This window comes from Haliotis rubra, unplaced genomic scaffold (genome assembly GCF_003918875.1).
Source record: "Haliotis rubra isolate DU_JTF1 unplaced genomic scaffold, ASM391887v1 Scf2607, whole genome shotgun sequence".
Classification (NCBI taxonomy): Eukaryota; Metazoa; Mollusca; class Gastropoda; order Lepetellida; family Haliotidae; genus Haliotis; species Haliotis rubra.
In genome coordinates, this window is record NW_025766678.1 from 5,483 (window position 1) to 22,550 (window position 17,068).

General features: G+C 42.3%; 2 protein-coding genes across 2 annotated transcripts; one reads left to right on the forward strand and one right to left on the reverse strand.

Moving 5' to 3' along the window:
* Positions 1 to 308: 308 nt before the first annotated feature.
* LOC124280142 lies at positions 309 to 10,546 on the forward strand. Its single transcript, XM_046716029.1, has 2 exons — positions 309 to 1,026; positions 9,451 to 10,546. Exons 1-2 carry the CDS (start codon positions 754 to 756, stop codon positions 9,769 to 9,771), a joined length of 594 nt encoding a protein of 197 aa, XP_046571985.1. The 5' UTR covers positions 309 to 753; the 3' UTR covers positions 9,772 to 10,546.
* Positions 10,547 to 13,298: 2,752 nt separating this feature from the next.
* On the reverse strand, positions 13,299 to 15,173 carry LOC124280143 (transient receptor potential cation channel subfamily A member 1-like; the record flags this gene model as incomplete). Its single annotated transcript, XM_046716030.1, has 5 exons — positions 13,299 to 13,312; positions 13,419 to 13,717; positions 14,157 to 14,266; positions 14,760 to 14,870; positions 15,105 to 15,173. Coding segments are annotated over 5 exons (603 nt in total), but the record flags the coding sequence as incomplete, so codon positions are not given.
* Between the last annotated feature and the right edge of the window lie 1,895 nt (positions 15,174 to 17,068).

Here is a 17,068-nt window from a genome sequence, read left to right on the forward strand (position 1 = left end):
CGTACAACACACACTCACCGTGTGTGTCATCGCTGTAGTAATTGAGTGACGCAACCGTCATTCTCCCCCGCGCGTCACGCATCACGACAAACTGACAACTGAAGCAGCCAATCAGCGATCTCGGAAGCACATTACGTCAACAAAGCCCTCCTCTATAAACACGGCGTCTGTCAACTCTCATTGAGAAAACACCCTGGACAATCTCAGTGAGCACAGTAACTGGCTCAGAGTGTGCCTATACACGATACACCCGCTGTACCAATAGGTCGGCCCACAGGGAAAACACAATACATAGTCTGTTCCTTCTCTATACCGGGTTCTTGAGAAATTTCTCACTTGAGTGGAAGACACTTGACTGATTGATTCTCCGAGCGTGTTGTGCAGATTTAACAGTGAAAGACTACAGGATTGTGACAGTGGTTCTGAACTTGACAGGAGCTGTAGCAACAGTGATCAACTGATCGGATCAGACAATACTAGAGCTGACTGCTTGCATACTGGGAGATCCCGGCAGAGAAGATATCTTCCGGAGAAAGACGTACCAGGAGATGTGGATACTGATAAATAATTATCTCTGATTGGACAACACGTTGGTGTCACGTTGATAAATACTAGGAAGCTTGTATAAGGAGAGTCAGGTATCCTGATACTTAGTCGGGATTTGATTAACCGATTGGGGAAATACGACACGTTGCCTTTCCAAGACTTGTGGATTAACTTTTGTAGACGTTACTCTGAGCATTGACTTGAACTATGAGGAGTGTCGTCGGCAGCGTAGAAGAGGGCGTCAGTGCCACCATTTTCGACAACAACAACATCAGCAGCAAGCCCATGGCAAGTGTCGTCTGCAACGAGCACGTGCAGAACGTAAAGGATGTGCAGGCAGCTGATAGCGTGAGTCTGCCCACGAGGTATAAGAAAAAGCTGCAGCAGAGAGGGAAAGAAACTGGCGAGGATGAGGAGAAAGATTTGGAATCTCGAGAGAAAGACCTTGGGGTGGCTCTCAAGTGGATCAGACAGGAAATAGTAAGTGCCATCTACTTTTAATTTGTCTGAATGTTTCTTATTAATCAACAGGGGCGGTAAGGTAGCCTTGTGGTTAAATCGTCGTCTCATCATGTCGATGACCGGGTTCGATTCCCCTCGAAGTATGAAACCCATTTCTGTTTGTGGCTGGTATATTGATAAAAAAAACGGCGTTGTACTGTATTCACTCTTTATAACTATCAACCAGAGACTTAACGCCCACTCGAGGGACACAATCGTGTAAAACCTCGTACCCTCTATTCGCTTTTTAAAAAGTCACAATAACTGCCTAGAATGTCATCTATGTATCGATCAAATCTAATGTAGAAGAAAATCTGATAAATATTTGCACTTATGGTTGGGGTTAAACTCTGAAGCATGGATTACGGGCGATAAACTTTCCACAGGTATTACATTGCCACACACTCCCATTCATGAACAGACCCTAAACCCATAAGCGCGAGGCTTTAACAACCGCCGATCTTATCTCGTGGTTTAAAAACCCAAATGAAACCTGTTTCTATATTGGTGTACAATTGAGAGTCCAAACGGATATGTTGAAACAGTCATTGAAACTTAAATTAGCCTTACTCGTTGACATAGGCTATATATCGCCTTGTTATCGGTGTGACACTCACTCAAGAGCTATGGCTCACACCGTGACATAACGCTGTGGTCGTGCTCACTGCCTACTCTACACGTGTTGGTTTGGGAGGGGCACACAACGTTGCTATCATGATCAAACGTGCAGGGCGTTGTTCAGAACTGCTGCTTGAAAGTGTACAAGACAATCCCATGTACATTGTATTTATAGACATACGTATAATTACCTGTTAAGTGATTACCGCTTGACGTTGGTTTTATGCCTTTACTGTTACACTACGGCGTATGTGATGCTAGGGAACAACCTTTGATATTTGGTGTCGAGGAGGTCAAGGACTAAGATATATTTGTAAAAAATATTTTATCACACACACACACACACACACACCCCCCAAAAAAATAAAAAAATAAAATAATTGCAACATTCCACAGAAACAAGTTCGTGTTATGATACTGTGACAGAAAGTTATTCTCTCTCTCTCAGAAATCTCAATCATCTCCACTCCCTTGACCCTCCCCCCTCAGGTTAATAAACTGCCTGTCCCCGGTAGACACCTGTGTCTGACAAAATATTCGTTTGAGTCTTCCTCAGAATTATACTCAAAAGCATGCATATCTATATTCGTCATTATTTTATGAGTGAGTTAAAATTTTACATCGCACTGACAATATTACAGCCATACAGCGATGGAAACAAGGTACCGTATTTTGTCTAATAAGCTCCGGGATTCTAATAAGCGCCGGTGGCAAAGCAGTTCACTAGCAATTACGGTAATTACACCCAGTGAGCGTAAAAGTGCCGTATCTGGAAGTCCTCATTAAAGGAAATACGGTATTCATATCAAACATGTTTTATGAAATAACACTCACACTATGCAACATAAGAATATCCTCTCCCCTAATTGTAAACAGATCGTAATGCTATTCATACCATATGCATTCCCAAACCTGCCCACCGACATTCCTTCATAACGCATTTCATAACATTCAATGTCCACAGATCAATAGTGCACTATAAAACACTCTATATCTACCTGGGATAATGGCTTCCGGAAATACCTTATCCAAACATACGCCTAAATGACATTTTCAATGACTGTTGACTGAAGATTTCAGCTATGCATGACATTATGCTAAGCAAATCCAATATTTCACAACCACAATACAACGCTTACGACACGCGATCGAGAGATAAATACACACAATTAAATACTAATACACTTAACTGCCGGACAACCAATACCAACATCTAAAGAATGCATGTCATGAGATATTACGCAACATGGTCGTACAACGTGGTACCATCGTGGAGTAACAGCCATGTAACGCTTGGGGATATTAATTCTATTTGGGTTAAATACCCTACTTTACCTGTCAATGTTTAGACAGAGGTAGTTCATTTTAGCAGGTGCGCGGACAGGCTTAATGGGGTCTGTAATAGCCCGCGGTCCGCTTGAAGTGACCGTAGGTAACTGTTGTTGTGATCGATGTAATGTTACCCCAATATTGGTAACATGAAGCGCAGGCCATTGACACTGACTGACAAGAGGTCCCGGCCGTACGGGTCGCCAAGTACATCTTCAACATTATGCTTTTGTGTTGGTTCGTTAAACTTAAGCCTCGAGGCATGGATATGAGTGCATGCGGTTCTAACTGCGTTGATAAGACATGCACAGGTGGCCGGGGTGTATTGTATGGCTCTATATGTTAACCTTGTAATGGATACAGGTACCTCGTAAGGATGGGAAAGCCGCAATAACTCGGTGCGCCTTGTGGCAGCAAGAGTTATATGTTCCCCGGGGAGCTGAAATTGATAATAAGATGTGCCGTTGACATCCACTGATCGAGGGAAAAAATACCAGCGCTTTGAGCATGCACTAGTGCATGTATATATGCGCGTTATATAAATATCAAATAATAAAATAAATAATAAATAAAATAAGGTACATTTTGATATACTCGAGGGTAAGTAGTTCAAATATCTTGATTTGGGCATATTTCGTGATTTCGAGTATCGATACACTTGATATATTACGGGATTATTCAAAGGGAACTATTGTTTACCAGCGCTAACTTCGTGTCATACCACACAAAGCCTATCACGGGCAAACCAGAGGTTGATAGTATGAAGAACGCCCATGTCGTCTGTGATACGCAATCAATCGAGTCATAGACAAATCGATTCATTTAGTCGACCCTTTCGACAAGTATAGGTTACTAGGGACCAGTCCAGATATGCCCGGGAAACCAGACGGGACCCAGTTTAAAGAATCAAGGGAACGGTGTATGAATCATGGTCATGGTAGGAAGGTCAGAAGCTCAATCCCTGGCCTCGTCTTACCAATATACGTTAACAATGATGCGTGTATCCGTGCCTAAGGCTCAGTGTTTAGGGATAAAACAAGGATACATACAAGGACAGACCAGCTCAAAGGCAATAATATGTGTCTGAGCGTCTGGAATAGCACATGCACTCTCAAACGCACATGCACTCGCAAACGCACCCGTGTTCATCTGTAAATTTAAGTGAAATACTCTGAAACGAGATGTTAGACCCATTTGACCCACCTACAGTATGTAGACGGTCGTAATAGTATTCGCCCAGAAACAAGGGTTTCCATACAAACTGTGTAGATAAGAAACGGTGCACGATAAGATGGGAAACTGAATGGTAAAGGCAAACAACATATTCATATATTAGCATTACACTACTGTTTAATTGTTCGATAGGGGACTGCAATAGTAAATAGAATTTCAGTTTGAACAACGGCATCACTTCAAGTGCACATTTATGATACATTTCCTCAAATTGTTCAGTCATTTATCGATCGTCTGTGAACTAAGCTAAGTCAAAATAATATTAGAAGGTTGGAAGACTATGCTACGATTGCAATCAGTTTATGTTTAAAGAAACACATCGTTCTAAACAGAATACGTAAAATGGTTTTTTTTCTTATCTATAAAAATATGCATAGCCTTTGTGACCTTTGACACTGGAAACCAAAATTCAGAAAACATCCTTGTGGAAAATGTAGGGTTCTGTGGATGTTCTCACCAGATACTTGAGTAAGTTAAGTGTTAGTGCTACGCCGCTTTTAGCAATATTCCAGCAATATCACGACGGGGTACACCCAAAATGGGCTACACACATTGTACCCATGTGTGCAATCGAACCGGGGTTTTGGCATGACTAGCGAACGCATTAACCACTAGGCTACCCCAACGTCCCTTACCAGATAAGAGATGCTGACCAAACACTATCACATGTATACTACAACCCCGTAATAAGATTTGTTCGGTGGTGCATATAAGACCCCGACACCACATGACGAGAACCGTCTGTTCGTAAAAGCCCCCGTACGTGGAAGCATGACTTATGAAGACCTACGGCATGTTGTACTGCACTACAGACTTATTGTGTGCGTGGCATCGTACTGTTAGAGAAAGGTTCACTGTAGGCATGTACATGGGATGTATAGATATCGTTTTTATCATTGTGTAAGCTGCAATTGTAGAACAAATATTGCATTCACTTGCAAGAACATGTAGAATTGGATCTTTCAGAAAGCGCGCATATCTGAGTAATTGTTTTGTGTGGTAACCGTGACTATTGTCGTAAAGACCTGAATATCGATATCTAAATTTGTCTCTCTAATGCTAGAGACAATGTTTTCCACGACTTATAGGTAGAACAGGGGCTAAACTTAAGCCTAACTTAATTTTACTTTGCTCGGAGTAATATTGTGAAATTGACACATCTCATAAGGCGGCTATATTTGGGAACACAACTTGACAAACGGAAGTCTAGTGCTCCTGAAAAATGATTTTGGAGGTCCTTCCAACTGTTTTGACAAAGCCTCCAAAATTTAACAACAGCACGAAATTCCAAGATCAACAGGAAGAATTTGTTCTGGTTGTATTTGACGAGGGAGGAGACGACGACTGGGACGGGGCTGGGACGGGGGAACATTTGACGAGGTATTGCGACACGTCTTCACGAGAAAATGGCGTAATTCAATTAACCTCGTCCTAAAAACATTGTGACTTATTGCCTCTGCCAACAATTCAGGGGATTGCAAAACGAAAGTCCCCACGCCCTAACCTTGCCCCCCTCTACCCCTATCCCCCTCACGGACCCCACCCCTGTATGCATAGGATGCAGTCGTCGGCCGAAGCAACCTCAGCAATGTTTTTTCTCAAGGGTTTAAATGTAGGGGGATGGCTAAGGAATAGAGCTCCTCAAACATATTTGCTGACTTAGGCGGGAATGGCGGATTCTCGAAATCCCCTCCTTGTGGCCTGAAGATCACGGCCAGTTGGACGTCACGTGGTGAAGCACGGACGGATTAACAGATTATCCTTGTGTTTGTTTGGCCAACAAGAAACCCAGAGGCTTAATTGACCGAGGGAAGTGAGCGGGAGGCGAGAATGGAGGCTCGGGACAGATATAGAACCAGACAAATACTTGGGGATAAATACACAGGACTGTCTTACATGTATTTGGGGAGTATCTGAGTCTTTACATCTACATCCAAGTGTCTGTATACAGTGAAGGCGAGTAATTAATGCAACCACCTCGAACCACAGAATAGTAAGACTTAGCAAGAGATAGTGATATATAGCGAGACATTGTTGAAATAGTGATACTATAGCAAGACATTGTTGAAATAGTGATATATAGCAATTCATAGCTACAGCGAATAAACATTGTATGACCCCGCAACATCTCGCTATAAGCTGAATACAGCACGATTTAGCAAGAAATAGTAAGAGACAGGGTTTGGTTTAGTTGTTGTTTAACACCATACTCAGCAATATTCCAGATATGGTGGCGGTCTGTAAATAACCGAGTGAACCAGATAATCCAGTGGTCAACAGCATGACCATCGATCTACGCAATTGGGATACGATGACATGTGTCAACCAAATCAGCGAGCCTGTCCACCCGATCCCGTTATTCGTCTCTTACGAGAAGCATGGGTTGCTGAAGACCAATTATGACCCGAGTCTTCACGGGTCTGTAAGACACAGGGATATATCTCACAAAAGTTTGCAGTAAGACACAGAGATATATTGCAAACCTTTTGTGAGGAGATACATAGCAAGGCATTGGTAGTACAACATTAACTTGTGTCTGAAGACCATAGGACCCAGCTGTCGGGTGATCCGTGTAGTAGGAGGCGACCAAATATAGATCGGATTGACCCCGTAACGTAGCTGAATTGGGTTACACTAACACAACACCTGGGTCGTTGCTCATGTTTTCAGCCAGTGGTTTGCTGGTCCACGCGCGATCATGCATCCTTCCGTGATAGAACAATGTTATAAATAACCGCGGTATCAATCGACATTCATTCAGACATATGTTTGATCGTCATTCCAGAAGCTGGTGTCTCCATACAATTATTTGCTTCATCATTGATTCATTGATTGACATCGGAATTTTGTCGTTTTCTCTCACATTGTGTTCTGTACCCTCATCCCCTTAGCGTCACTTCCCCTCCCCATTCCACCATAGTTGTAACGCTGCTGCTAGGTTTAGTAATGCTACGATGTATAGATAATCTAAGTCTTGTAACGTGTGATATTTGTGGTTATGCACTCACTGAAAGAACTCATTCCTGTACTTTATGGGGTTGAGTCTCATCCGGGATACCATTCGCCAGATCTATGAATTTTAAGCCCGAAGATATATACTTCTAAAGGCATTGTCTGACTACCGATTACATATATGGACTTGACACATCAATGATTGCGTGCTATAAACCTGAGGTGAGGTGAAATTGGGTTTAACATCGCGCTGGAGAACATTTCGCACATATGACGACGTGCATGCGTGTGTATGTGTATGTGCGGCTGCTTGTACTAGCCCAGACTGAAGCTGGTTTTATAGTGCTAGCCCACTGAGATACCATGCCGCAGTGAAGCATGAATACCCCACTCAGACACATTATACTTACTCCGAGCCGACCAGTCCTTGTTGTACCCATTAATGTCGAGCGCCAGGCAGGGACCAACAAGTACCATATTTTAACGTCTTTGGTATGACGCTGTTGGGGATCGAACCCAAGGACCTTCCGTTCTCCGGGCGGACGCTCTAACCACTACACCACGGAGGCGGTCGCTATAAACCTAAACTGCATAAAACAGCGTTGATGACATGCATTGCAAGTATAATATACATAACGGGTTTCCCTGTAGAGCTAGTCACGTATTGTAAATGCAACGCTAATCCTGTATAAAGCTAGGCCGGTCTTCCCAGGGATAAATACACACAGCTATGTGCATCCTTGCCTGTTGGATACGAGTACATATTCCCACTGCTCGCCACTTCCTGTTAGGATTTTTAAGAACTGCTTTAACTTGTCAAGGAAGCAGTATTTCTGTTTGTCTGTACACCGCCTGCAACAAGGCAATCACACCGGGTACACTTTTGACAAGTCAATATTTAGCTGTGGCAAGTGTTGATGTTGATCACGTGAGATGGACAAACTTCCTGTGTCACCTGATGCAACCCGCTGCAGCCCGGCCCAGTCGTGGGATCAAGACGTGTATTTTCACGTAGTCTCCTGGATCAGCGCCGGTTACACACACGGCAGTTATGTTTGATAATATTAACATGGAATCCCTCTAACCTTCACCCATGTCCTACCAATGGGTTGACAATGGTCTTATCGCTGCTTCAGTTTGACATTGACTTGCATAAGCGATACAGTCAGTGTTTTAGTCGTTTTGGTGTTTTGCCCAAAAGTATTCAGGTAAAGAAAGCACAGTTTCTTTTTCAACGCCAACAACATACCACTGATTGGACTTACATCCAGTCTGAGGTTATACAAATTGGATCAACACTACCCTGCCTCATTTAACCACACTATCTTGGCTTGCGTATTCAATAATTTTGCGTCTCGTTTGGCTAAATTGTTTCTTTTTCGTGATAGGAATTAACTCTCTTAGTTTTCATTTACACACGCATTTCTTTGTTTATCAAGATAATATTAAACCTATCCATCTACTTAGTTTCGACACCATATTCCTGTACGTAGTAATAATACAAGTGGTGAACCTGCAACACCATCTCCCTTTCCTGGGGGCGGTGGGCAGCCTTAAGTGGTTAAGGCGCTCGCTCGTCACGCCGAAGACCCGGATTCGATTCTCCACATGGGTACAATTTGTGAAGTCCATTTCTGGTGTCCCCCGCGGTGATATTGCTGGAATATTGCTAAAAACGGCGTAAAACCAAACTCAGTCAGTCTCCCTTTCCTACAGCATATAGTTACAAAATGTTACATAACCAGAATACTGTTCAAAGTGGCATAAAACTCAGTTTCTAGTTTTGTACAAAATTCAGTTTGATGATGGATTATTTTAGTTGCATGCGAGAAGGAACACGATTTGTCAGAGTTCTGTGATCCCGCTTGCTGTATTCAGGGACAATCACATCGTGTGTGTAGACACTGACGAACAACTTAATCTGTAGTGATATGATATTTTAAAACAAAATAAGAACACGATTTATTGTCAACTGTATTGGAGACACCATGGAAGCTATTTTATTGGCATTTAATGGCCAATCTTCATACGACCGAAAAGAGAACCACATGGTAATATATGTGTGACCATGCAGATTATATTCCGTGTCGGTTGGCAGTGTGAACTGAAGGTAGACAACAGTTGTTTGCCTGGTCGATATTCGACTAACTTCAGATCGCGGTGTTAAGGCTGCCACTTTGTTATACAGTTGATGTAATTAGCCATTCGTACTCACAGAATACTAGCCATTCAATGTAAACCACCCGTAACACTTTCCTTCTTTCTCCACAGCTACAGATGAAGGAGCAAGACAAATCTCTCCTCAAACAGTTCATCGAGCTCCGGGCGAACATCCTCCAGCTGAGATGCATGTACGAGTACCACTCATCCAACTCCGATGTCAGCAGCCTCGAAGGCAGCACCGCATCCCTCAACGACGCACACAAGCGCCGACACAAATCGCCACGGAGCGACAGTGACTTCACCTCAGGAACCAAGTCCCTCCTGTCTCTGCAAGGCTCCCCAGGTGTACTCGCATCAAGTGGAGGAGTGACGAGTACATCTGAACACGACAGATCGGGTACCTTATGTTTCACTTTAGTTGAGCTGTGATGGTTGATGGGTGTAGACGCACCCCGGCATGGACATCAAACTGTTTGTGGATGCAGCTGTGGGACAGCAGCATGTGCTGGGCCAATTGCAGCCTCCCATTAAATGACTCCTGGATACAACCTTATAGATCAGAGAGTCACCTGATGCTGAAGTCAAGGTGTTGCTGAAGTTCAGGAACTTTGCTGAATGTTCCTGCAGGGACGAATCCCATTGGACTGTGCATGTTAACCCAAAGACAACCACCTAGTTCAGATCTCATTGGTCATTTTTTTTTATGTCTTTTATCAGTTTTAATGAGTACGTATTGCAGTGTTGAGATGGAAACATCAGTTTCTACCAATAAACTGTAACACTGTTTACAGCTTAACAGCTGCCAAAGATCTGAGGATGCATGCCGGTAAAATGCTCCACGTACGAGACATTCAAAGACCCGCTAAAATCTCTGATGACGATGTCATCACTAACAGAACCCCAAGGGTAACCAACGAATCAAGAAACGTCCGAGTCAGAACTGTGTCTGTATTGCTGTGTGCAGACATTCCAAGATCATTTAAGATGCAGTAGTTCAACATGCCCAACTGGGTTGGTCCAACATGGTGGTGAACGAAACATCTAGATCTCCCCCCAGGACTTCATTGTGAAGATGACGTTATGAATTCCGGGCGTGTGTGAGAGAACTTCATATTGACAGTGTTTGTTATGTTGACGATGGTGCTATGTTAGTTTCATGTTAGCAAATACAAAGTTTATTCAATAAATTATTGCCCTTATTTCATATTATCTCATTGGTTATATTTCCTCCCGAGACGATGAGTTTGTAGACATGTCTGGGACGACGTGAGGACAAGGCGGTTGTTCAAGGCTTACCATTGACTCAATGGTATAGGAATGTTTCACAAATACTGTCCGCATAGATCAATATTATGTGGGGTCTCACATTTAACATTTCTAAGGAATTTAAACTTTTGCCTAGTCCCATTCATGAAGCTTCTAATATTTGGATTATGTTATGACTTGTCCAATACGCGAAGACGCTGACGCATGGTGATGGTATGCCCTATCCATGACAGAAAGACAAGGATATTTCTACCCTGACCCACACGTGAAGTGCCTGGCAGTTTGAAATGCCATGCGTTCTTCCACACACGAAGTAAGACACTGGGTTTCAATAAAGTTATGGATTGTCCAGAACATGAAATCACTGGTCTTTTGACCACATTATGATTTGGTCCTTACATAAAGACACCACCTATTTTAATTATATCATGCCTTGTTCCACACAAATAGGTACTCACCTGTTAATAATGTTATGGTTAAGACTTGATTATTTACATCCGCCATGTAGCTGGATTGTTGCTGAGTGCGGCGTAAAACAACAAATAGACAAACAAATCATACGTAACGGAGCGCTTGCTTTCTCCATCCCTTCAGCCCCCAAAGTGATGGAGCTCCTGCCCAGGAAGGTCGTTGGTTTAATTTCAGGCCGCGTCAAGACATTGCAGATGGTACAGTGATTGTATTGTTATCCTGCATCACGTTCGAAATATGATAAGGACCAGTCGACTAAGACACATGCGTGCACGCACACAAGCACTCAAATACCTTACTGTCAGTGTTACGGTTAAAACGAGTGGGTGTATTACGCTATAATCTGCAACATCGCATCTACCAAGGCGATGGAAAGGACCAGGTTTAGGACTAGGTAAACCCTGATCGCCAAACGACGCCATAAGGGCAAAGTGACCCGCATTCACCTCGGTCCCATCTCATAATGACAGGATACTCGGTCTTGTTTTAATTCCGAGTAATATGTAACAATAAAGCTTGTAAAAATATACAAGCCACTGAAAAGCCTCCAAACAGCGAACAACCTGCCCGTTTAAAGCAATCCTGGAGACAGGAGTGCAACTCAAGCCGCTATGGTGCACAGAGTTCTCCCCCTTTTTTAGATCACTGAAGTACCTCTGAAACCGTTCCATGTGAGTATGCTACGTTGTAGGCGATTAAATACGGAAGTTTTATTTTCTGAATAACAGTGTCAAAATATTGTTAGAAACAGTTTCAGTTAGGTACATATACTGATATAATGAAAACAGGCTGTACCGGGGAAATATTTTACGAGTGTGTCATCGCTATAGGCACTCCTCGAAAATGCTCAAACCGACAAGTGAAAAAGATCTATAATCACTCGAATTTATTGGTTCCTGCAGCTGAATCAATAGATTCTTTCATTCCACTTCCGGAAACGAGTGATTTTTCCATGGATTGTTGATTCCATTTCCGGAATGAGAAGATTCAAGTGTTTTCTCCGTTGATTGTTAAAGATATGAAATAAAATGATTGGAAAGCTATGGACACTATTCATATTCAAGTAGATAGCAGATTGTCATGACAAAGGTGGATTGTAGTAAATATATATTTATTCATTTAACACTTGTGATATATACAGCAGGATACCAAATACTTATTCATAATATAACATACAAAACAATTACTAGCTGAAGACAGCCAGTGTTATGAACCCATAACAGTTAAATACACACCACACTTTGATCGTAAACAATTGGTATGAGTGAATGAGTGGTTTTACGCCGCTTTTAGCAATATTCCAGCAATATCACGGCGGAGGACACCAGAAATGGCCTTCACACATTGTACCCATGTGGGGAATCGAACCTGGGTCTTCGGCGTGACGAGCGAACGCCTTAACCACTAGGCTACCCCACCGTCCCTCAATTGGTATGATACTAACGTTATCAAATATTCGTATCAATAGAATTTATAGAAATTGCAAAACCCAGCCATCAGTTTTCAATGTTATTGTGCCTTGTTTTGTGTCGCCACGACGTGTATGTTTGACAATCATGTAAAGATCAGTTTCCTAATGGGCACGTCATATATGTTTGGAGAAAGTGTCATTTCCTAAGCTCAGGACATAAACACATATGTTATGCATGTGATTCAATATAACCTCTTAACGAAACGTGGTGTAACAAACCTGCTCCCTACAACACCGCTGAATTGGTGGAATGCAGAAACAATATTTTGACGAACGCACCTTGTACAGACACTAATGTGACAACAGTGCACTAATGGCTCCACCCTCTGTTCAGAAAGCACAACTCTTACATTCCTGGTTTTACCCTGTGGTTTACTGTGCACGTATAACAGGTAATCACAATGATGTGATTGGTTTGATCAATTCCTCAACAGACCCTTTTCACATGCAGACAGATGAGACGAAACCGGAATCAGGTTTATAGGACAAAGGTTATTAAATATCAAAGGTAACCAAGGTAATTGTTTACCTGCCGTCAATTATACAAAAATCACGGCTTATATTAATATGATAAACACCGTTGTTTCGAGGTTGAAGGGCCCCGCGCAAATACAAATGTCTAAAGTTCACCACAACCACAAACCGATGACTAAATACGGAATATGGAGGGAGCAAACCTTTTCTTCAGAGACAACTGTATGTTGGACACATGAAAGTTCGACATTTCACTGTAAATAATATTCTATATTCAATATAAAATACCTGTGGAGTAATGGGGTTGTCAGTCACACCACAATTCGATATATGCTCAAGTAAACGAATACGTATGAACGGATGATGTACATAGTTCCAAGAAGTAACCCCCTACAATATATAATCTTGACCTCATCTCCTGCCCCCTCGTCCCCGCCGTATTCCTCCCCTCGCCCCCGTCCAGCGAACCGCTTCCACCAGGCCACCACCATGGACTGCTGCAGCATGACCCTCCCGAGTGACGTGGACGACCACTCCAGCGACTGGCCGTCAGGGAAGAGCAATGACTGGAGACTATCAGCAGAGGCGAGGCCTTCATCCCTGGCATCTTCCTCCGAGTGAATGTCCATCCCCCGGGCAATCTGACGCAGGAGGTCATGGTTCCGCTCCATCGTGCCCGACAACTCTTTCAACCTGGGAAGAGAGTGAACAGAATAATAACTTATTTCATTCTATAAAATGAATATAGATGTATACATTACTTACTTGCAAAAAAATAGCGTTTCAATTTGACTTGTGCAAACGTTAACTACTTTATAATGGTCCTTTTAATAGATAGTCTACGCCAGAAGCAAGAAGGAAAACCCATGACAGAACTTTATCTAGATAGGGATGTATAGGAAACACCACACAGCTAGATGTTCCGTCTGACACCGCATCTATAAACTACCAGTGTATTGCCATAAGTACACAGCTAATGCAGCTTGTGCTTGGAAAGCATGTGAAACACGCACTAGTGTTACAGGAAGTGGCTTTAAGAATAGTTCGCAGTTTTGTGACTATGAATCGGAATGCTCGTGAGATCAATCATCGCACAAACTAACGAAGCCACCATGCCCTAATATGGGTATACCTGTTCTTCTGTTTGTTCAGCTCCGTGTAGACGTATTGGTTGTGGGCTGCGGTTCGACCCTCGTCCATGCCGTTAAATTCGTTGTCGTAGGACATAACCTTGGACCACATCTGTAGTGAAACAAGCATGGTCATGAGACCTTTCACAGGTAACCCCAAGCACTGAACATCAGAAACCATATACTTAACAAACCGTAGCTTAACCCTTACCACTGCCTAACCCTGGCCTAACCAACCCTACCCATAGTCTCCGCATGTTAAGGAACAACGAACAGGATCATCAGGGTATGGAACAGAACTCAAATGTGACATAACTCTTTGAGAATTAACAGTGCGTGTTATGTACAATAGTTCTAAACGAGAAAGACAAATGTATTCCAAACCCATTAGAAAGCTCGTGTCTCTAAACCCACAGACAAGGCGACAGAGATATGATCTGTCCCACAAATAATGTTCTTCCTGATGCACCATGCCATTATCAGTAAATCATCAAAAATATCTGTCAACTGAAATGCGACATTATGGTGCACATTGGGTAGGTGTAAGGTGAAGCATCCACTAGTATGCTGATCACAGGTTCCCTGGACATCATTAGGGTACTGACGTTCTGGAGGAAGGTCCTCCGTCTGTTGGGGTACACTCTGTAGGTTTCCTTGTCCAGCTTCACCAGCAGCTCCCTCGGCATCTTCCTCTCTATGTCCGAGTGGAGGTTCACCTGGGGGACAGGAGATGGCATCACAAATGTTACAGGAATATTAATACAGTTCAACACAATATTACTGCTGTAAGAACTTGATGTCTTATGAAATTGTATCTTCCATCACAAAGAGGCACAAAAGAAGCAAAACGTAATTTGTCATCAATCTAGAAAAACAAACAAACGACGACAGCCATTTGTATCATACAAGCGACTACTCCCTGTTCGTGGGTGAAATCTCTGTTGTGTTACCTGGAGTGTCAGCCTCTGTAACCGAGCATTGGTCAGCACACTCTGGATGTCCCCTACAGCAAGGCCGATCTGAAACATCCCACACAACATAGTGGTCATACTGGCAACACAGACAAGACAGTGGTCATATAACTGGCAGCATAGACAAGATAGACAAGATAATTGGTATAGCCACAAGATACAAGTTACAGATGAGATAATTGGTATAGTACCACAAGATACAACAAGATTTTAAGTAGAGATGAGATAATTGGTATAGCCACAAGATACAAGGTACAAGATGAGATAATTGGTATAGCCACAAGATACAAGGTACAGATGCAGATGAGATATTGGTATGGCCACAAGATACAAGGCACAGACAGAGATAATTGGTATGTATACAAGATACAAGGCACAGACAAGATAATTGGTATAGCCACAAGATACAAGGTACAGATGAGATAATTGGTATAGCCACAAGATACAAGGCACAGACAAGATAATTGGTATAGCCACAAGATACAAGGCACAGATGAGATAATTGGTATAGCCACAAGATACAAGGCACAGATGAGATAATTGGTATAGCCACAAGATACAAAGCACAGATGAGATAATTGGTATAGCCACAAGATACAAGGCACAGACAAGATAATTGGTATAGCCACAAGATACAAGGCACAGATGAGATAATTAATTATAGCCACAAGATACAAAAGCACAGATGAGATAATTGGTATAGCCACAAGATACAAGGCACAGACATGAGATAATTAGTATAGCCACAAGATACAAGGTACAGATGAGATAATTGGTATAGCCACAAGATACAAGGTACAGATGAGATAATTGTTATAGCCACAAGATACAAGGCACAGACAAGATAATTGTTATAGCCACAAGATACAAGGCACAGATGAGATAATTGGTATAGCCACAAGATACAAGGCACAGATGAGATAATTGGGTATAGCCACAAGATACAAGGACACAGATAATGAGATAATTGGTATGGCCACAAGATACAAGGCACAGACAAGATAATTGGTATAGCCACAAGATACAAGGTACAGATGAGATAATTGGTATAGCCACAAGATACAAGGTACAGATGAGATAATTGGTATAGCCACAAGATACAAGGCACAGACAAGATAATTGTTATAGCCACAAGATACAAGGTACAGACAAGATAATTGGTATGGCCACAAGATACAAGGCACAGACAAGATAATTGGTATAGCCACAAGATACAAGGCACAGACAAGATAATTGGTATAGCCACAAGATACAAGGCACAGACAAGATAATTGGTATAGCCACAAGATACAAGGTACAGATGAGATAATTGGTATAGCCACAAGATACAAGGCACAGACAAGATAACTGGGTATAGCCACAAGATACAAGGCACACAGACAAGATAATTGGTATAGCCACAAGATACAAGGCACAGATGAGATAACTGGTATAGCCACAAGATACAATTGGTACATGAAGATGAGATAATTGGTATAGCCACAAGATACAAGGCACAGACAAGATAATTGGTATAGCCACAAGATACATGGCACAGACAAGATAATTGTTATAGCCACAAGATACAAGGCACAACATGAGATGGTCACAAAGTATAGCCACAAGATACAAGGCACAGATAAGATAATTGGTATAGCCACAAGATACAAGGTACAGATGAAGATAATTGGTGTGGCCACAAGATACAAGGCACAGATGAGATAATTGGTATAGCCACAAGATACAAGGTACAGACAAGATAATTGGTATAGCATACAAGATACAAAGGTACAGATGAGATCATTGGTATAGCCACAAGATACATGAAACACAGACAAGATAATTGTTATAGCCACAAGATACAAGGCACAGATGAGATAATTGGTATAGCCACAAGATACAAGGTACAGACAAGATAAATGGTATAGCACAAAGATACAAGGGTACAGATGAGATAGGTACCG